Below are 21,909 nucleotides of genomic sequence, written 5' to 3'. Positions count from 1 at the left end.
ATGAGCTTTTTCAACAGTAGTTATATTGGTTGTACACACATTTAATATAATATTATAATAAATGACTGGTGCGAATCCACCCCCCCCCCCTTTCAGAAGTATAAGCTGGTCTGAGGAAAGACCCTGCTGTAGGCCTAATTTGTGCTGCTTTGCCCATGCAACTACCGCCTTGTTAACCCAAACTCCAACTAAAGCAGGTCTAAGCAACACCCCTACTGCTGTATACATGGACTTCAACATGGTCTCCAGCTTGCACTCCGACGGGTCTTTAAGCGTCGTTGCAGCAGGGACTGAAATAGTTAACTTCTTTGAAAGTTTTGAAACGGAGGCATCCACTGACGGCAGAGTTTCCCACTTAGTTGTCATAGCCTGTGGGAAAGGGTAGTTAGACAGAAACCGCTTTGGCACAGAAAATCGTTTATCTGGATGTTGCCATGCTTCTGTTAACTGCTTATTAAGAGAATCTGAATAAGGAAAACACACAGCCGTGCTTAAGGGGGGTACTCACGGAGCGATCGCTGCTTAAAATTTAAGCAATCTGACTAGATTGCTTATATTTTAAGTAGTGATCTCTCCGTGTGTACCCCTCACAGCGATAGCGAAGCACAGCCCCGCGCATCGCTATCGCTGGTGCTAGATTGGCCTGCATGCAGGCCAATCTAGCGGGTCGCTCACTTCACCCGCTGGGTGAAATGAGCCCCCCCCCCCCCGCTCAGCACACATCGCGCTGTGCTGAGCGGGGGGAGAGATGTGTGCTGAGCGGTTCGCTCACCACACATCTCTTCCCACATCTGCCAGTGAGTACTGGCCTTTAGTCTCTTAGCAAAACCTCATCCTTTGACAGAGGCTCCTTTGTTTCAGTGAAATCTAACACTTGACGTACTGCTCTGTTGAGATTATCAATGCCCGGGTTATCAGTGACCTCACTATCTGCCTCCTGACTCAATTCACCTTCCTCCTCTTCTTCCTGAGAGATTAGGTCTACCCTTGAATCGTCAGAATGCAACACAGAGGAAATCGGTAAATTATGAGACAACCGATAACTGCTTTTAGGATTTGGTATATACATGGACTATTGTAAACCTTGCAAAGTTCTAGAAATATCCTGAGCCCACTCTGGCTGCTCAGACAGCATTAACCTGGAATCAGACCTAGACGCCTCACAGTCTTTTCGTGCAGCGGAGATCTCTGACCTTAAATCAGCGATCACACCTGCCATCATTGCCCAAGAAGGATCAGGGGAAACATATATATTCGGACCCGTATTGGCAAGACACACTGTGCAAGTCACATCACGTAACACATTTTCACAGTTATCACAAACAAGCTGCTTTTTTGGACTTTGCATTAGCTTTACTCATCATGCACACAGACAGACAGACAGTAATACACTGACAGACAGCACCACAGTGAAACACAAGTCCACACTACTCAGTAAAAAAATTAAATGAAGTGTGTATAAAACCGAGTGCACCACACTTGGAACACACTAAGTATTTTAAAACTAGGTGATTCATCAGACCCTACGGGCGCTCTTCACACCATCGTAAGGGGCTACGCCCCTTTAACCCTTGCACGCCCTCGGGGCGTGCAATATTATTATTGCTGCAGGTGGGGCAGGGGCGGGTGCAGGGGTTGCCGGAGGTGGGAGAGGGGCGGGTGTACACACATATACACACACACATATACATTAATTATATACATGCACCTGGTGATGACAGACAGGGCAGGCGTGTGCGGGTTAATGTAGTGCTGTAAGGCAGTAGCCGCTGAAGTGTGGCAATGAAGAGAGCAATGTGAGCGGGGAGTAAGGGGAGCCCCGGCCTCTGGATCCCAGTGATCGCTGCTATGTTGGTGCTGCTGCTGAGCCGCTCCCCCCTCCATGGCCGACGCTGTTGTCCGGGCCCAAGGATGCCGCTATCTTACCGCTGAGGCCTGGGTCCGCTATGGGGAGGAGAGACTGGTGCTGGGTGCCAGAGAAGTCCCCAGGCCTGCGGAAAGGCAGCCAGAGTCTGGCACTCACCTGGCCCGCTTCCTGCACTGCCGCCCCGGCCAGCTCATGCTCCTGAGCCCCCGTGTCCAGGACGTCCTGCAGGAGGGGCCGGCTGTGGGCGGATAAGGCCAGTGACCTTTCCTCCAGCACGGGGCAGGGAGATGACGATCCCAGTAACACGCCACTCTATGTACTGGTGAGGACTCTCCTTATACCTATCAGCAGTGCCGTAACTATATATTTTAGGGCTGTGTGCATGAAACAGCAGCAGCACCCCTACCCCCCCTCCATATGTAAAACAGGGCCAGTCTGCGTTAAAAATATAGGGATGTGGCTTCATGGGGAAGGGGTGTGGCCGCAAAATAAAACTAAGTCATATTACGCTGCACAGTAGTCTCCATTATTCAAATGACGCCGCACAGTAGCGCCACTTACACACATTACACCAGGTAGAGTCCCCTTTTACACATTACTCCAGGTAGAACCCGTCACACATGATGCCAGGTAGAGTCCGTCACATATTACACCAGGTAGAGTCCCTTTTACACATGACAGCAGGTAGAGTCCCTGTCACATTACGCCAGGTAGAGCCCGTCACACATTACGCCAGGTAGAGGCCCCTTTACACATTACTCCAGGTGGAGGCCCTATCACACATTACACCAGGTAGAGCCCCCTTTTACACATTACTCCAGGTAGAGCCCGTCACACATGATGCCAGGTAGAGGCCCCTTTACACATTACTCCAGGTGGAGGCCCTATCACACATTACACCAGGTAGAGCCCCCTTTTACACATTACTCCAGGTAGAGCCCGTCACACATTATGCCAGGTAGAGGCCCCTTTACACATTACTCCAGGTGGAGGCCCTATCACACATTACACCAGGTAGAGCCCCCTTTTACACATTACTCCAGGTAGAGCCCGTCACACATGATGCCAGGTAGAGTTCGTCACATATTACACCAGGTAGAGTCCCTTTTACACATGACAGCAGGTAGAGTCCCTGTCACATTACGCCAGGTAGAGCCCGTCACACATTACGCCAGGTAAAGGCCCTTTTACACATTACTCCAGGCGGAGGCCCTATCACACATTACACCAGGTAGAGCCCCCTTTTACACATTACGCCAGGTAGTGTCTCCTTTTACAGATTACAGAAGGTAGAGTCGTGAAAGAAAGAGAGGAAGGGAGGGAGAGAGAGATAGAGTTGAGAGGGAAAGAAAGGTGGCAGGTAGAGAGACAGAGAGTGGTGGGGAGGAGAGAGAGAGAGAGAGAGAGAGAGAGACAGACAGACAAACACACACACACACACACACACACCAGTACCTATGTGATGATGGCTGGAGTGCAGGCAGCCATGGTAGCGGCAGGGGAATGTCCCTGTGCTGATGACGGCTGTAGCTACAGTACACTATGGAATGGGAGCTGCTGCAGGTGCTGCCATTCCGTCCTCTCGGCATCCCCTGCGTGTCTCCCTGCCAGGAGGAGGCGCAAATCGGGACCGGCCTGTATGGTGCAAGGACACTGCTGCACCAGTCAAGGAAGAGGGGGGAGGAGCGAGGCGGAGCTGCAGCACACGGGATGGGGAGACAGAGAAAGTCTGCGCAGCGCTGGTAGCTATAATATATATCAGCGGGCAGCAGCTGTGCGTCCGGCAGTGGAGCCGGGCACAACGCTACTTTGATATGTTATAGTGGGCAGGGACTGCACATCACACAAACACTCATGGATGGCAGAATGCACCCCCCCCCCCCCACACACACACACACGCACACTGCCTGCAGACTAAAAAAAACCCTCCCCCAACACACACACTGCCTGCAGAGTAACACTCCCCCCCCTCCTCCAACACACACACACACACACACACACACACACACACTGCCTGCAGACTAACAACTCCCCCCCCCCTCCCCCAACACACACACTGCCTGCAGAGTAACACTTCCCCCCTCCTCTAACACACACACTGCCTGCAGAGTAACCCCCCCCCCTCCCCAAAACACACACACACACACACACTGCCTGCAGACAAACAACTGACCCCACTCCCCCAACACACACACTGCCTGCAGAGTAACACTCCCCCCCCCTCCTCCAACACACACACACACTGCCTGCAGAGTAACACTCCCCCCCTCCCCAACACACACACACACACACACACACACACACACTGCCTGCCTGCACAGTAACACCCCCCTTCCCCAACACACACACTGCCTGCAGAGTAACACTCCCCCCCTCCCCAACACACACACACACACACACACACACACACACACACACACACTGCCTGCCTGCACAGTAACACCCCCCTTCCCCAACACACACACTGCCTGCAGAGTAACACTCCCCCCCCCTCCTCCAACACACACACACACTGCCTGCAGAGTAACACTCCCCCCCTCCCCAACACACACACACACACACACACACACACACACACACACACTGCCTGCCTGCACAGTAACACCCCCCTTCCCCAACACACACACGCACTGCCTGCACAGTAACACCCCCCTTCCCCAACACACACACGCACTGCCTGCACAGTAACACCCCCCTTACCCAACACACAGACACACTGCCTGCACAGTAACACCCCTCCCCAACACACACACGCACTGCCTGCACAGTAACACCCCCCTTACCCAACACACAGACACGTTGCCTGCACAGTAGCCCCCCAAAACACACACACACGACTTTTCTTGCCCCACACCCATTTGCAGCTGAGCAGCTGTGATATGTGGAGTCCGCAGTGGAGCGGAGGAGGCGTGCACTGTGCAGTTAGTGACACGCAGAGGACCATTGTAGGTGAGCTGCCTGCTCTCCTGCTGCCCTGCCCGACTAACGCTGTAGCTGTGTGAGGGAGCAGCAGCTGCAGCTCAGAGTCCGAGCTGCTGGGGAAAAGGTGTGCTGTGGCGCTGGATAAGGGACGGGGGTGGTGGGTGAAACTCTGTACAAACTCCATGCAACTCCGGTGGCGGGGGATAGGGAGGAGGGGCAGGGGGGGGGGTCGGGCTCCGCTGCTCAATGTATTCTTGGGGGGGAATAATAGGTTTCAGGCTGCAATGTTAACTGCGTTGATGGGGGTTAGGAGGAGGGGTGGGGGGATCGGGCATAGCTGGCCGCGGCTCAGTGTATCCTGGGTGGTGGATGTCAGGGCACAGTATAAACTCCGGCGGCAGGTTGCGGTCATTACTGGCCGCGACTGCACAGTAACCTGGGAGAAAGGGAGGCAGGCACCTGATTTGTTTTGTCAGCCGGGTCCGATCTGTGACTCCGGCCAGCGCTGTGACTCCGCCCAGCGTTAGAGGCCCAGGCACAGAATCACCTGGGCTAATATATAGGAGATGTGCTTCATTAAAGTTCCTTCTAACACCCCTGCCCCCTCTAGTGGCCATGACTAGTAGGACCAACACCAATTGTCTGCAGAAAGAAGCAGGAAGTTGATTAGAAAATGGTGTACACCATGTGCTTTTTTTTTTTTTTTTTTTAACATATATACATTAGCTATGTAAACAATATGTAATCCTAAAGCACACAAAGGCTTAATAACCTGTATTACCCATGGTACCTTCCCTGTTTGTGGGGAATCGCTAAAGGACCCCCCTTTGCACTCCCCCAACGCTGAGTAATAAAAAAGACTGTCCGCGGCTGGGAGCCGTTTAACGGAGGGCACCCAGCGGCGGCAGTGTCCTCAGTTCCCCCATATGAGAAGAGAGAGAGGCGGCGGGCTGTGGCACAGTGTGCCTGCGCCATGAGAGCGGAGTAGCCCGCGGCAGCAGTGAGAGCTGTCCGCGGGCTGTGCAGGGAAAGGTGATGCTGGAAGACCGCTGCTGGGAGCCGGAAGCGCCGGGTGCCCAGCGGCGGAGAGAACAATGAGGGGAGCAGTGATAGCGGCCCGTGGCAGCAGTGAAAGCTGTTCGCGGGCGCAATAAGAGAAGAGCTGTCCGCTGCTGGGAGCTGGGAAGCGGCGGCAGTCTGTGGCTGTATTGTTGCTGACCACGCTGGGTGCTGGGAAGCAGCTGCTGACAAGCCTATCCTGCACTTCAGCAATACACAGTCTCGGACCCAAGCTTCTTAGTAAGCTGGGAAGGGACTGTGAAAGTAAACAGAAAAATATTAGAAAAATTAAAAGTAAAGTCTTGGAGACTTCCAAAACGTGCCCTCCCTGTCAAGGCACAAAAAAACACTGAGGCATCTTGGGAGGAGGGTTACTCATTTAAATATTTAAATGTGCCTGTCCCTGCTAATGCCCCGTCCATATCCCAAGAGTACTCCAGTGACCACTAGTGGATAAAAAAGAAAGGACAGGATATTGTGAATTACAAAGCTCAGTTACATTTACTTTAAACAATGGGCGGTATCTTATAAGCCGCAATGGTGTACCACTCCCGGAAAATGGTTATTTTTTTCATGATTTCCTATCCTATTGTCTCTTGAGAAAACCATGTTTTCGTCCAAAAACACATAGGGTCCACGAAAAGCTTTGGACCTATGTATACCAAACACTCGATAAGTACCGCCGGTCAGATCTAATAGCCCCGGCATGCTAATTAGCCATAGTAATTAACCACAGCTAGTGTGTTAGCCATGTGTTACTGATAGAACCAATTTTGGTTAGCAGAACCCAGAGACATAATAAATATCAACTAACAATTCCATATAAGCGCCTGTGTTACAAGCTGCAATCTGCAAAATATTCATTAAGCCCACAATATAGCCGCCTCCAACAGGAGGCTTGGCCTCTCTGAGCTATAAGACGACTAAAGATAGGTGAACGTTCACTGTACTCCATATCCAATATCATATCTCTTGTTAGCATTCAGAACTGACCCTTTCTACCTTATATCTAAAATCCTGGATGGAAACTAGTGGTTCTACAGCCACTATGGAACTACAAGTTTCAGCATGCTGAATGCCAGTATATTGTACAATGCACACAATCCACCCACAATCCACCCAACGCCCTAGTGCCCTCACCTTCTGTTCTGTAATAGTGAAGCATGTCCTGCTCCGGGAGGTCCATGTAGCACTGGATTCGGTCCAAAGACACTTTGGCCTCTAGGACTCCATTCAGCACCCAGGGGAAGTTATTGAGTGGAAGAATTAACATCCCCACCAGTGCCAGGGCTGTGAACACCTAGGATAGGGAAAGAAGATGTATGAGACCTGGTATGTGGTGGACAATGTGGTCGGTAGTGTGGGTCACTATATTCATTGCCAGTCTAGTTTTGGATCGTTCTGATGTGTATGGATGGTTGGGTTAAATGGATCTGTCTGGAGAGCTCTGCACTGACCTTAGCTGCTGTAAGCTGGTGCCCCAGCAATACATAGGTGACAAATGTCATGATGGATACGAGGACCGGTAGTGCTGCCCACAGATACACACAAATAGCGTCCAGAAGCTTGATGGCACGAAGACTGCGCAACTCCTTCTTCCGTAGGCTGGTCACCAGGCGGGCAAAGTGTTCTTCCCAGGTGTAGAACTTCACCACCCGCATCCCAGAGAGAAGCTCAGTCACCAGCTGGGGAAGGAGACAGACTGAATATCATCAACTAGACTATGTGAAAGAGAAGGTCAGTCACCAGCTGGAGAAGGAGATATAACTAGACTACGCGAGAGAAAAGCTCAGTCACCAGCTGGAGAATGAGATAGACCAAACATCATCAACTAGACTAGGTCAGTAACCATCTGGAGAAAGAGACAGAGACATCATCAAGTAGACTGTGTGAGAAAGAGTGCAATCAGCAACTAGGGCGACAGATAGGCAGATACATAATCAACTAGACTGTGTAAGAGACAGTTCAATCACCAGCTGGAGAAAAAGACAGACTGAGACATCATCAATTAGACTGAGCGAGAGACAGTTCAGTCAGCACCTAGGAAAAGGAACAGAAGAAGATATCCTAAACTATAAAGGTGTGAGAGAGAGGGTTCAGTCACCAGCTTGGGAAAGAGACAGACTGAAACATCAACATATACCGCATGAGAGAGTTCAGTCAGAATCTAGGTAGAGGCCACTAGACTGCAGGAGAGAGTGCAATCAGCAGGTAGGAAAAGGGTAGATGCCAGATCCAAGTTGGCTAAAGGACCACTGATGTCACAAGCATGCGACCCACAATGGCAGGAGGATGGGCAAGGATGGTGGACATCTATTGGGAATAGTAACCTGAAGCGGGGCAAGCAAAGCGAGCCACGAGGGTACATGTTGGATCCCATGTTCTCAACTTGAGCCGACCTTGCTCATCCCCCTGTCATCACGAATCACATGGTTGTGACATCAAAAGTCCTTTAGCATGCTTGAATTTAGACTCAACCCTAGGGAAATAGACTGATAAATCATCAACAATCATCAAAAGGAGAGAAAATATTGCTGCGTATGTTGTATTCTGAATGTGCCTTTACGGACATATAGATGCATCCTCATACATCCAGCCTCAATACGCCAAACAGCGTGAGTCCGCCAGGTCCCATTCAAATCATCTAACGTTGGGCATCTTTTCTTGCCACAAATGCATCACAATGCACTGCAACTAGGACAAACAAGGAGACTGTGCTGATTAATTTGATATATGACACTTGTATATTGTGTGCGACTGAGTCTGTATACGAAGCAGAACAGGACTTTTATAGGAAAAAAGCTGCGGCTATTACATTGTAGCACTGCGTATACAGATGCAGAGACTCAGTCGCACACAGATATACAAGTGCCAAACTAATCAACACAGCCTCCTTGTGCGTTCTAGTTGTTCACCAAAAGAGATGCCAACACTAGAAGATTGTCACGCGATCTTGTGTGCCAAGAGGGGCTGTTTGGGGTAACTAATTTGCCATGGGCTAATTGATCCCCCAGGTCTGTCCAATTAGCCTTGTGTGCTTGTTACCAGGTGGCACAAGTCTCTCTATGCCATCAAAGGCATGGTTTACTGATGCTCAGGAGGTACCAAGAACTGTGAGATGTCCTACACAAAGTCACGGCTCCTGTACCATCAAAGCACATCTAATGCATTTATATATAGATAGGTACAAATACATGTAACATGTAATACAGACAGTTCTCCCACTTTCAGGACATTAAACAGACAGTTCTGGTGTCCCATCACTCTCAGGACACACGTAATACAGACAGCCTCGGTGTCCCCTCACTCTCAGGACACACGTAATACAGACAACCCCGGTGTCTCCTCACTCTCAGGACATATGGAATACAGACAGCCCCGATGTCCCCTCACTCTCAGGACACACGTAATACAGACAGACCCGGTGTCCCCTTACTCTCAGGACACATATAATACAGACAGCCCCGGTGTCCCCTTACTCTCAGGACATATGGAATACAGACAGTCCCGAGGTCCCCTCATCCTCAGGGCACATGTAATACAGACAATCCCAATCAGAAATATGACAAACAACCACTAAGTACCTTGACACGATCATCCTTATGTGCCAACATGTCTTTGTTGTTTTCCATGATGCGGGTGGCAAGCACTTTGTTCAATGGCACCAACAAGAGGGCGAGGCCAAGCCCCCCCAGGGAGGCGATGCCCACTTGCTGGTAAAAGAGGTAGAGTGTGATGGCGAACTGCAGAGGAAGACTCCAGAGCTCATGGAAACTGCGGCAGAAGTTGGATATTCGATCGGCATCGGTGCTCATGAAGTTCACCACTTCCCCCGGGGAGAACCCAGCCAGGCCCGTCCCCTCACCGCGTAGGGTCTTGCGATAGACACTGGTGAGTACTGACGCTCTAACCGACAACATCAGCTTGTTAATCTGGTGCGTGAACTGATTCTGCAGAAGGGCAGCCAGAAATCCGCTGACAAACAGACCCATGGTGTACAGTACACCCCAACTAAGGGGCTCCTGTCTGGACTCCATGAAATTAACTAGAAGGTTTAGCAGCAGCGGGCCCATAAAACCCAGGAGGATTGACATGAGTTTAAGAAAACCTAGTGAATAATAGTGGACTCCAAATGTGGCATGTAGAGCTGGTAAGAGCCGCAGACCTTCAGGGACAGATTTGGACATGAATTCCTGGCGAATCCTCTCAGTGCGGAGATTATGGGGCAAGTGGCATACATCCTGGGGTTTCTTTAGTCCTCCACCTGCTCCTTTCTGCATAAGGGGGTGCAACCAAAGGTAGAACAATCGTGATAACCAACTCTCACCATCTTCAGCTGACTCCCCACCATTGGCCGAGTGGAGCGAGGAGAACAAAGGCGAACGCTCATCGTCATCATCATTGATGGAGACAACTATGGGCGACCTGGTGTGCGGAGGTGGAATAAGAAAGGCCCCTAAATATACAACAATACTACAGAGGCGAAGACATAAGAGGGAGAAACGAGATACAAGCAACGAGTTCAAAGGTGATGTCACAGCGCCCTCTTGACACAACCACACTCCTGTGATCACCAAAGACGGGACCACGAGAAGAACTGGTATCACCAAAGTCAGAGGGCCCCGTGAACAGCTGCACAGTGTCTTTCTGAGTCCGAGGAGAGCCAGGGAATGAGTGAGCCATGAAAAGAAGGACACTCCGCCTGATAGCACTTCCAACGCAGAGGGAACCTGGCGTGGAAACACAGCTCCCAGGACCAAGTCGGCAATACAAAAACCGGTGAGGAGGAAGGAAACGAAGATCCGGCACAACCAGGCCCGGCTCGGGGAGTTGGAAACACAGTATCTGGAAGAAAACCACACATTCTGTTACCAATAGAAATATAAACATTTGCCATAAAAGAAAAAATATTTTTTGGTTTGAATTTTATTATTCTCACTGGTAAGTTCCCTTTTCTTTGCACCTCCTCTTCTTTTTTCAGTGACACCTTCTATAGTAATGCATTTGGTTGTCCCCCATTTCAGTTCTGACAGTTCTACATTTCAAATGCATTTGAAATTAGGGCCTTATTCAGACCTGATCGCACCTCTGTGAATTTGCAGAGGTCTGCGATCATGCGCATTCGAACGATAATCGTCCGCTGTGCGATTTGGCACAATAGCGATCAGGTCTGCAGTAGGCCCTATATAGATTATTTATGAAAAAGTACATACAAAATGATGGTGGCAAATCATTTCAACAGACGTTACTGCTAAGCTGTAAAACGTGATGCCTTGCCCATCAATATTGCTATATAACAAACACATGAAATGCAGTAAGTATAGCACATAAAGCAGCCGTGTGACGCAGTTTTCCTTACTACACGTAATAAACAGACTCCAAATCCTTCTCATCACTTTCTTACTTTGCTGGTAAAGAGCATCTTCCTCTTCAGCCTATGGAGAAAGTCAGGGCCCGTTGAGTGGCTAGAGAACGTGAGAGGCCAGGAGAGTGGCAGGTGGACGTGAGAGGCCAGCCGAGTGGCAGGAGAACGTGAGAGGCCAGGAGAATGGCAGGAGAACGTGAGAGGCCAGGAGAGTGGCAGGAGAACGTGAGAGGCCAGGATAGTGGCAGGAGAACGTGAGAGGCCAGGAGAGTGGCAGGAGAACGTGAGAGGCCAGGAGAGTGGCAGGAGAACGTGAGAGGCCAGGAGAGTGGCAGGAGAACGTGAGAGGCCAGGAGAGTGGCAGGAGAACGTGAGAGGCCAGGAGAGTGGCAGGAGAACGTGAGAGGCCAGGAGAGTGGCAGGAGAACGTGAGAGGCCAGGAGAGTGGCAGGAGAACGTGAGAGGCCAGGAGAGTGGCAGGAGAACGTGAGAGGCCAGGAGAGTGGCAGGAGAACGTGAGAGGCCAGGAGAGTGGCAGGAGAACGTGAGAGGCCAGGAGAGTGGCAGAAGAACGTGAGAGGCCAGGAGAGTGGCAGAAGAACGCGAGAGGCCAGGAGAGTGGCAGGAGAACGTGAGAGGCCAGGAGAGTGGTGTCACGTCTAGCAGAGTTTGAGGATCCGGCAGCTGAGATTTGCTCGAGGAGGTAGCAGGCTGTGAAACACACCCAGCGTTCGCCCAGACACTCCCCCGTTTCTCCAGTCACTGCCGCGTTTTTCCCAGAAACGGCTGCGTTTTTTCACACACTCCCATAAAACGGCCAGTTTCCGCCCAGAAACACCCACTTCCTGTCAATCACATTACGATCACCAGAACGAAGAAAAAAACTCGTAATGCCGTGAGTAAAATACCTAACTGCATAGCAAATTTACTTGGCGCAGTCGCACTGCGGACAATACGCATGCGCTTTAGCGACTAATCGCTCCGTTGCGAAAAAAAAACAACGAGCGAACAACTCGGAATGACCACCTATGCTCAAAACTTGGTCTCCAACATGGCGGCGCCCAGTAATGCAGACCTTCTTGCAAAGCCACATTGCTCACTGCCCATGGTCTAGCAACGGCTCAGCAAGAGCGACCCACTGTAGCGGCGTCCCGCCGCCACGAGCGGACCACCTCACCGCCGCTACTGCTGCCCACGGATCCGGCGCAGCAGCCCACCTCCGCCGCTGCCCGCACATCGCCAAGGAAGCCAGTCCCGCGGCCCCAGCGTACCTGTAAGACTCCGGACGCTGACAAGTAGCAGGAGAATGTGAGAGACCCAGTATGTGGCTGGAGAACGTGAGAGACCCAGTATGTGGCTGGAGAACGTGAGAGACCCGGTATGTGGCTGGAGAACGTGAGAGACCCGGTATGTGGCTGGTGAACGTGAGAGACCCGGTATGTGGCTGGTGAACGTGAGAGACCCGGTATGTGGCTGAAGAACGTGAGAGACCCGGTATGTGGCTGAAGAACGTGAGAGACCCGGTATGTGGCTGAAGAACGTGAGAGACCCAGTATGTGGCTGAAGAACGTGAGAGACCCAGTATGTGGCTGAAGAACGTGAGAGGCCAGGAGAGTAGCAGGAGAACGTGAGAGGCCAGGAGAGTGGCAGGAGAACACGAGAGGCCAGGAGAGTGGCAAGAGAACGTGAGAGGCCAGGAGAGTGGCAAGAGAACGTGAGAGGCCAGGAGAGTGGCAAGAGAACGTGAGAGGCCAGGAGAGTGGCAGGAGAACGTGAGAGGCCAGGAGAGTGGCAGGAGAACGTGAGAGGCCAGGAGAGTGGCAGGAGAACGTGAGAGGCCAGGAGAGTGGCAGGAGAACGTGAGAGGCCAGGAGAGTGGCAGGAGAACGTGAGAGGCTCGGTATGTGGCTGGAGTATGTGAGATACCCAGTATGTGGCTGGAGAACGTGAGAGGCCAGGAGAGTGGCAGGAGAACGTGAGAGGCCAGGAGAGTGGCAGGAGAACGTGAGAGGCCAGGAGAGTGGCAGGAGAACGTGAGAGGCCAGGAGAGTGGCAGGAGAACGTGAGAGGCCAGGAGAGTGGCAGGAGAACGTGAGAGGCCAGGAGAGTGGCAGGAGAACGTGAGAGGCCAGGAGAGTGGCAGGAGAACGTGAGAGGCCAGGAGAGTGGCAGGAGAACGTGAGAGGCCAGGAGAGTGGCAGGAGAACGTGAGAGGCCAGGAGAGTGGCAGGAGAACGTGAGAGGCCAGGAGAGTGGCAGGAGAACGTGAGAGGCCAGGAGAGTGGCAGGAGAACGTGAGAGGCCAGGAGAGTGGCAGGAGAACGTGAGAGGCCAGGAGAGTGGCAGGAGAACAGGAGAGTGGCAGGAGAGTGGCAGGAGAACGTGAGAGGCCATGAGAATGGCAGGAGAACGTGAGAGGCCAGGAGAGTGGCAGGAGAACGTGAGAGACACGGTATGTGGCTGGAGAACGTGAGAGACACGGTATGTGGCTGGAGAACGTGAGAGACCCGGTATGTGGTAGGAGAACGTGAGAGACTCGTATGTGGCTGGAGAACGTGAGAGACCCGGTATGTGGCTGGAGAACGTGAGAGACCCGGTATGTGGCTGGAGAACGTGAGAGACCCGGTATGTGGCTGGAGAACGTGAGAGACCCGGTATGTGGCTGGAGAACGTGAGAGACCCGGTATGTGGCTGGAGAACGTGAGAGACCCGGTATGTGGCTGGAGAACGTGAGAGACCCGGTATGTGGCTGGAGAACGTGAGAGACCCGGTATGTGGCTGGAGAACGTGAGAGACCCGGTATGTGGCTGGAGAACGTGACAGACCTGGTATGTGGCTGGAGAACGTGACAGACCCGGTATGTGGCTGGAGAACGTGAGAGACCCGGTATGTGGCTGGGTAACGCGAGAGGCACAGTATGTGGTACGGGTAGATGGAGCTCACCTGTAAGAACCAGCATAGCACGCACTGATCACTGCCAGAATAACATGAGGACCTGAACTCAGAATTAACTGGTTGAAGCAAACCCCGACATGTCCGTTGACCCAGACAGGCAAAGGGTCTGAGGCATTGGAGCCACACAGCTGAGCGACCCCGTCTTCCATCCCATTCAATGCACTGACAGGAATCTTCAAAAGACAAGGTGATAAAAAAAAAAATGCCCATCAATTCTTATACATTCAGCGTCTCTATGAAGGTTGGAGCAGTCTCCCTAATACTGTATCTTCCATTCTATTACATCCCCAAAACAGACTACAAACCCTGATTCTGTAGCAGCTGCTCCTTATTTTTGCCTTTTCCCCAATTATCAGTTATTCTAGACTTCAGTGTGAGAGCAGAACACAGATTCCTTCTCAGGTTACTATCGCACTAGGTATTATTTTATATATTTTGTGACCGTTATGTTTTTGTTACATATTAGAATTTTGTATTATATTATTTATATTGTTGTTGCTGCACTGCTATATAGTGTACCTTAATATTATAGTAATGTATTTTATATATCCTGTAGATTGTAAACTAATGCGAGCAGGGCCCTCTACATTTTATCTTCTCTACGTAATTATGCTGTACACTTTAATTGTGTATCCATGTGAACTAATACACTGTCGGTACTAGACAGTTGTTATGTTTCTGGTTACCAGTTTTATCGCCGTGTACGGCGCTACAGGGGCGTAAGTTCATTGCAGTCGACGGGGGCAAAAAACATAAAAAAACTCAGGTCGACCATTTCTCACGTCGACCTATTTCTAGCGTCGACCTACCCACTGTCGACTAATGGGTGTCGACCTAGAGTCCCATACCTGACCTGTTCCCTATTGCAGGCATTAGCAGGGCTCCTGGGACGGAACAAATTAACTCTGCAGCAGCAGCAGGTGCCTCGCAGATCTCCGTTGTCAGAGCAGCGGTCACACTTGGATCCCGCTGTGAACCGCACAGGTGCCCCTTGAGGGCTTGGATTTGGGGTCAGGTGACTACATTGCCTCTGGGAAATACAAGCTAATAATAATAATACTTTAGATTATTGGGCAATTGTTAATTTTTGGGGGGCCACTGTAGAAGGAATGCTCAAGATCTTTGTATATTATGCTGTTGTGCGAATTAGCAAGGTGGATGATTAACAATAGGATGCGCATGCATATGGATCGTAATGTACACACGCAAGGCCAAACTGCGGGAAAATCCTGCGTCTTTTTTCATCGCTAGGCGACGCAAGTTGATTACCAGGAAGCAGATGTTTGTGGGTGGTAACTGCCCGTTTTCTGGTAGGGTCAGGAAAAACGCAGGCTTTCCCAAGCGTTTTCAGGGAGGGCGTGTGATGTCAGCTCTGGCCCCGTACAGCCTGATTCTATCGCACTGTAGAAGTAGGTCCTGGGCTACGCACAGACTGAAAAATACATTAGATGGTGAGTGGGTTGCAAACGGATTTCAAAGCTCCTCACACGGCGTACGCAGACTTGCACGGAGCGGGTTTTCACTCTGTCTGGGCGGTGACTATCTGATCGCAAACCTCTGCAAATTCGCAGAGGAGCAATCAGGTCTGAATTAGGCCCTTAGAACGGTCCCTACAAACGTCATCCCAACCCATCCCGGCCAAACACTACCCTACTGCCTCACAGAACTGGGATCAGACAATACATTACAGTGTTAATAGTATTACTGTTATACTGTAATACTGCTTAACTATTACACTGGTATATACAGTAGCATTGTACTGTAGGGGCGATGTAGTGTCTGGACTCATAAACAAAAGAAGAGAGCTGTCTGTACCTGATGAAATACTTAATTGTACCTATGTATTAACCATTGTCTTGTTGTAACAAGGACTCTATCGTTTTTATGAATACTTTAAGAAAGTATTTTAATAAATGTATGTTTACCTTGGAAAAGACTGATGTGGTTGGTACTCACTAAACAGCATGCTATAAAAGATTGGATAATCTTTGTACTATTAGATACAAATCCAAAGGGCATTAACCCCTAGAAACCTATAACCATTAGGCGCTCCCTAAAGAAAACAATTCCCATATATCTATTCAAGAGGTCCTTCCGGGTAGAAGACTATTCTGCGGGGTTGCTGCCGACTTTACTAAATAATACCTCAATATAGAAACGTTTATTACACCGAACATTATCATCATCATTAAAGTCTAAGCGCAGTACTAGTTACCAAACATTCTCTAATATATATATATATATATATATATATATATTACAGAGTTAAACAGTATTACAGCATAACAGTATTGCATGATATACTAGTGTTGACTATTACACTGTATACTATATACAGTAACATTGTGGGCTTTTATTTTTTAAACTGTACTATATAATTTCATATAAAATTCTTATTTGTGCTACATAATTACTGTTAAGTTACCTATGATTGTTATATAGATATTGTAGGATATGATTGTGTTACATGTGTGTGATGAGTTATTCTCTATTCTGAGTTATTCTCCAGTAACAGCATCTGAGTACCACCCACCCATACACACACTCACCTGTCACCTCATTCCCTTCCGGACTCCAAGTTCCAACTCACTTTAAACATATGGATCATGGAACTCATAAATCTAAGGTTCGTTTCCGGGGGAGTGAAATCATGGCGGACTGCAACACGTTACTAACAATACCTATAAAGAGCCGGCGAGTCCGGAGCGCCCTGCAGGATTTCTGGGTGTGATACAGCAGCCTACCACCAGGTGGCACTGCAGTCATCCATAATGTAGAAAACCACAATTTGTCTCCTGTACAGTTATTGCCTGTATGTTTCTGTGAGTAATGCAACAGGGTGGTATTCATGTGACCGACGGTCGGGAAACCGACTGTCACATGACCTCCTCCAGCATCCCGACCCCCACTATCCCGATGGTCGGCATGCCGACCAACAGGGACTATTTCCACTCGTGGGTGTCCATGACACCCATAGAGTGGGAACAGAACCCATGGCGACCGTAGGTCGCCACCGAGCCCGCAGCGTGGCGAGCGCAGCGAGCCCGCAAGGGGCTTGCTGCACTCGCCCTTCCCCGCCGGGATCCCGGCGTCGGTATGCTGCCGGGATCCCGGCGTCGGTAAGCTGACCGGCGGTCAGGAGACCACCGGTCAGCCGACCGCCGGTCAGCCATACTACACCCCTCCCAACATGACCCTCTCCAGGAGGGACATAATGCTCTGCTCCTGGACTTCCCTCTTAATGTATGATTGCCGGCACCAGTGATGAAACACCTTTCTTATCCATTAACCTGTTGAACACAGGTGTCGGCAATCATACATTAAGAGAAAAGTCCAGAAGCAGAGCATTGTGTCCCTCCTAGAGAGGGTCATGTTGGGAGCAGTAGCGGATCTTGCCACGGGCAAGCAGGACTTTTGCCCGGGGCGCCGCCTTCCGGAGGGCGTCGCACCATGGCAAGATCCGCCACTGCTGTGCCCTCTGCTGCCCGCTGTGTCCCCCGGCTGTGCGGCTGTGTCTCCGGTGAAGGGAACTAGACGCGTAGCGTCTAGTTTCCCTTCGTGGAGAGGACCTTTGCTGAGCGGTGCGCGATGACGTCATCGCGCACCGCTCAGCATTTAAGCGGCGCTACTACAGTAACAGTACAGTAACTGACCACGCCCCCTGTATTAAGCCATGCCCCTGTTTCCTGCCCGGGGCGCAGAGAGGGCTCGAACCGGCCCTGGTTGGGAGGTATTTTAGTAATGTGTATACTGCATATGACTAGCAGAATATGTGACAGTATGCTCTACTTGTGCACAAAACAAGGTTTATTAGTCTTCTGAATAACCTCTAATGTTTGTTCCAAATATACTGGGCACATGACGTCTCGATGGACCTCAGCTGTGCTACTAATTTCCAATAGCTTTTGGATTATTTGGGGTATTTTTCCAGGTAGTCTGATTTGATCCTAGCGGAAGGTCTTACACCCCCCTAATCCTCCCCGCTGACCTCTTCATTATGCCTGACTGGCATACATCTGATACTTTTCTGAAACTAAACTAATGGTACCCGTACACTTGTGCGATGCCCCGCGACGCAACATCGCGGGGCATCGCACCGGCAGTTCAAGTGCAATGAAAACTCACCTGAACTGCCAAAGTGATTACCATGCGATCATGCGATAGATCGCATGGTAATCATGTGATGGGCACGTCACCGCCGAGTGGGAGTCCCGGCGGGTGCCCATCGCACTTTGCAGTGCGATATATCGCATGTGGGTTTAAAACCACATGTGATCGCACTGCGATGCAAGAAATATCAAGTGCAGCACATACTATCTTGAGACGCGACATTCGAGCGGCGTGCCTGCGCATCGCGTCTCAAGGTACCTAAAATGTGCATACAATCCTTCGATTTCTCTCACAGATGAGGTAGAAATCGATGGATAGCACCTAATATCCCACAAGTGTATGGGCACCATTACCCTAACCCTTACCCTCCCCCTAGCCTTCTCTGCCCACATCCTAATCCCCCCCCCCCCCCCCCCCCCCCCACACACACACAGCCTACCCCTTCACCTAGTGCCTAACCCCCAGTATCCACAGCCCTAACTGGCATACTTATGTTCAAGATTCCAGCTGTCAGGATTCCAACATCAGTTTTCGGGTTGGCAAGCCGACCACATCCCGTATGGAGTAGAAGTCTAAGTAAGAGAAGGAAAAGCACATGAGGAAAGAGGGCCCTGCTCGTGACAGCTTACATTCTAAAGGGGGGGGCAGGCAGATAGGCATGGCACAGATGGGGTAGACAGTGTAGAACAGAGGGTTAAGATTAGAAATTACAGGATTTGAGAAAGAAGTGAGTCTTGAGAGCCTGTCTGAAGTTTTGTAGAGAGGTGGAGAGTCTGATAGGGAGAGGTAGAGAATTCCAGAGATAGGGAGCACCACAGCCAAAGGAGGCAGGAATGGGAGGAAATGATCAGTTGGAGGGAGAGGCGGCATGCATTTGAGAAGCAATGAGGGCAGGTGGAAGTGTAAAGGGAGATAGGGTCAAATATCTATCTCCTACAGACACCCCCCCCCCCCCCCCACTGGATTAGAATTGCGCAGCCGATTCCTTGCAGCTGTGCAGTTCCATACAATCATGAATGAAGCCCAATGTGAGATGTAGACAGGGGCAAGGTTCCGGTGAGTCTGGCTGTATTTTTAAAGTAGCAATCATTTAAAAGAACAAACCAACCTGTTGTTGCGTTTTCAATGGTAGCTGTTTTCAAAATACGACCAGGCTCGCCTGCATCTCGCAAGCTATTACATAAATCCCATATAGCTCACAGATAATGGTCCCTGTACCACTATATAGTGAATTAATGGTGGTCATTCCGAGTTGTTCGCTCTCTAGCTGCTTTTAGCAGCATTGCACACGCTAGGGCCGCCGCCCTCTGGGAGTGTTTCTTAGTTTTGCAGAATAGCGAACGAAAGATTAGCAGAATTGCTAATATAAATTTTCAAGCAGTTTCTGAGTAGCTCCAGACTTACTCCTAGATTGTGATCACCTCAGTCCGTTTAGTTCCTGGTTTGACGTCGCAAACACGCCCTGCGTTCGGCCAGACACTCCTGCGTTTTTGCCTGACACGCCTGCATTTATTAGCACACTCCCGGAAAACGCTCAGTTACCACCCAGAAACACCCACTTCCTGTCAATCACTCTCCGATCAGCAGTGCGACTAAAAAGCGCCGCACGAACAACAGCAAAACTGCTGTTTTTAGTTAAATAACTAAGCGCATGCGTGCTGCGTACCATGCGCATTTAGCAGCAAATCGCAGCATAGCGAAAATCGGTAACGAGCGAACAACTCGGAATGACCCCCAATATCTCCAAATATCAGTCGGTACCTTTATACAGTGGGGCAAAAAAGTATTTGGACAGCCACCGATTGTGCAAGGTCACCCACTTAAAAAGATGAGAGAGGTCTGTAATTTCTATCATAGGTACACTATGACAGAATCTGAAAAAAATAACTAGGAAATCACATTGTATGATTTTTAAACAATTTATTTGTATATTCTTGGGGAAAATAAATATTTGGACAATCAAAAAGTTTAACTGAATACTTTGTAATATAACCTCGGTTGGCAATTACAGAGGTCCTTTCCTGTAGTTCTTGACCAGGTTTGCACACACTGTAGCAGGTATTTTGGCCCACTCTGTTAGGGTCTCCTGCCCTGTGCTGCCACGTCGTCATGGCAACCGGGAGACAAGTGCTAGCGGAGTAACCTGAGCGCAGCTGATACTCCGGTTCGGGTCTTTTGCTGTGCAGTGGTTACAGGCTCTGTGCACGGCAGGGGATCCGGTGCTGGTTTTTGTGCTCACAGTCTGTGAGGTCTGAGTGGGGCGTGGACAGCACCTGCTTTATAAGGACTCTTCTCAGGTTAAGCAGATGCTGCTGAATCTTTGTTGGTTAGTCAGTTCCTGAAAGTTAGCCAGTACTGTGTAGCTTTGTATTTGTTGTTGCTTACTGCAAATAGGCCTGGGAATTTGGTACTTCACTCTGCCAATCCAGACCTAGCAGTAAGACTGGAGTCAGTCGTTTAGCCTGCTGAGGTTCTTTTGCTATTCTGTGAACCCAGCAGGTTTGTGGCTGTACTTTCAGACCTGCCTGCTTAATCCTCTCTCACTGTGCAGGGCGTCCATGTGTCAGTTTAGTGGCAGTAAGCTGAACCTGGGCCCTGCAAGTGAGAATAAGGATTGTGGAGACTCTCCTTGTGTCTATTATTCCATCTCTGACCAAGGAGTTTACTGCCACACCCGTTGGTAACCCTTTAGGGTTTTGCTGTTGCCCTTAGCAACAGCATTTCGGGTTCTCTACGTATTAAAACACAACATCTTGCTTTTTCCATCTGAGCATTTCTAATACTAGGGAGACACCCAGTTTCTTAGCCTCTGGGCTTCTCTGTTCACTCTGTGTTGGTTTTGTTACCCTATCACCTTCTGTGTACGTTATGTCATATTTCCCAGTCTGTCTGTGAGTTCATTTGTTTTGCATCCCTCTCTGTTCAGACACCAGTACATTCCTGCAGGCACTGGTGTGCATAACAGTTCAAACACCAGTACATTCCTGCAGGCACTGGTGTGCATAACACACTCTTCCATGCAGATCTTCTCTAGATCTGTCATGTTTTGGGGCTGTCACCGGGCAACATGGACTTTCAACTCCCCCCACAGATTTTCTAATGGGTTGAGGTCTACAGACTGGCTAGGCCACTCCAGGACCTTGAAATGCTTCTTACGGAGCCACTCCTTAGTTGCCCGGGCAGTGTGTTTGGGGACTTTGTCATGCTGGAAGACTCAGCCACGTTCCATCTTCAATGGAAAGAGGTTTTTGCCCAAAATCTCACAATACATGGCCCCATTCATCCTCTCCTTAATACGGATCAGTCGTCCTGTCCCCTTTGCCCAAAAGCAGCCCCAAAGCATGATGTTTCCACCCCCATGCTTCACAGTGGGTATGGTGTTCTTGGGATGCCATTCATTATTCTTCTCCCTCCAAACACGGCAAGTGGAGTTTATACCAAAAAGTTTGATTTTGCTCTCATCTGACCACATTACATTCTCTTTAAGAAAAACAAAAGAAATACATCTGCACACTTATGAATTTCTATTAGAAACTTAGTATATGAGTAAATCAGTTGAAACCCAAATATTCGTGTGTCTAGATTAGACTTTAAGCCTCTCTGGGGGTGCGACCCTATTACAACCAAAATA

The 21,909-nt window shown here is 49.9% G+C and overlaps 1 protein-coding gene across 1 annotated transcript in view; it reads right to left on the bottom strand.

Annotated features, from left to right (window-relative positions):
- ABCC10 (ATP binding cassette subfamily C member 10) overlaps nt 1-16,822 on the bottom strand; it is a 144,266-nt gene extending 127,444 nt beyond the window's left edge. Inside the window, exons 1-5 of the mRNA XM_063918766.1 lie at nt 16,718-16,822; nt 14,157-14,341; nt 9,433-10,693; nt 7,306-7,533; nt 6,989-7,148 (exon numbers count right to left, since the gene is read on the bottom strand). Of these exons, the coding sequence (XP_063774836.1) occupies nt 6,989-7,148; nt 7,306-7,533; nt 9,433-10,693; nt 14,157-14,317 (1,810 nt within the window). The 5' untranslated portion in view covers nt 14,318-14,341; nt 16,718-16,822. The remainder of the gene's footprint in view (nt 1-6,988; nt 7,149-7,305; nt 7,534-9,432; nt 10,694-14,156; nt 14,342-16,717) is intronic.
- Nucleotides 16,823-21,909: the final 5,087 nt, after the last annotated feature.

The sequence above is a fragment of the Pseudophryne corroboree genome, chromosome 4 (genome assembly GCF_028390025.1).
Source record: "Pseudophryne corroboree isolate aPseCor3 chromosome 4, aPseCor3.hap2, whole genome shotgun sequence".
NCBI lineage: Eukaryota > Metazoa > Chordata > Amphibia > Anura > Myobatrachidae > Pseudophryne > Pseudophryne corroboree.
Note: the sequence above shows the minus strand (reverse complement) of the source record. Positions and strands in the feature narration are given on the sequence as shown.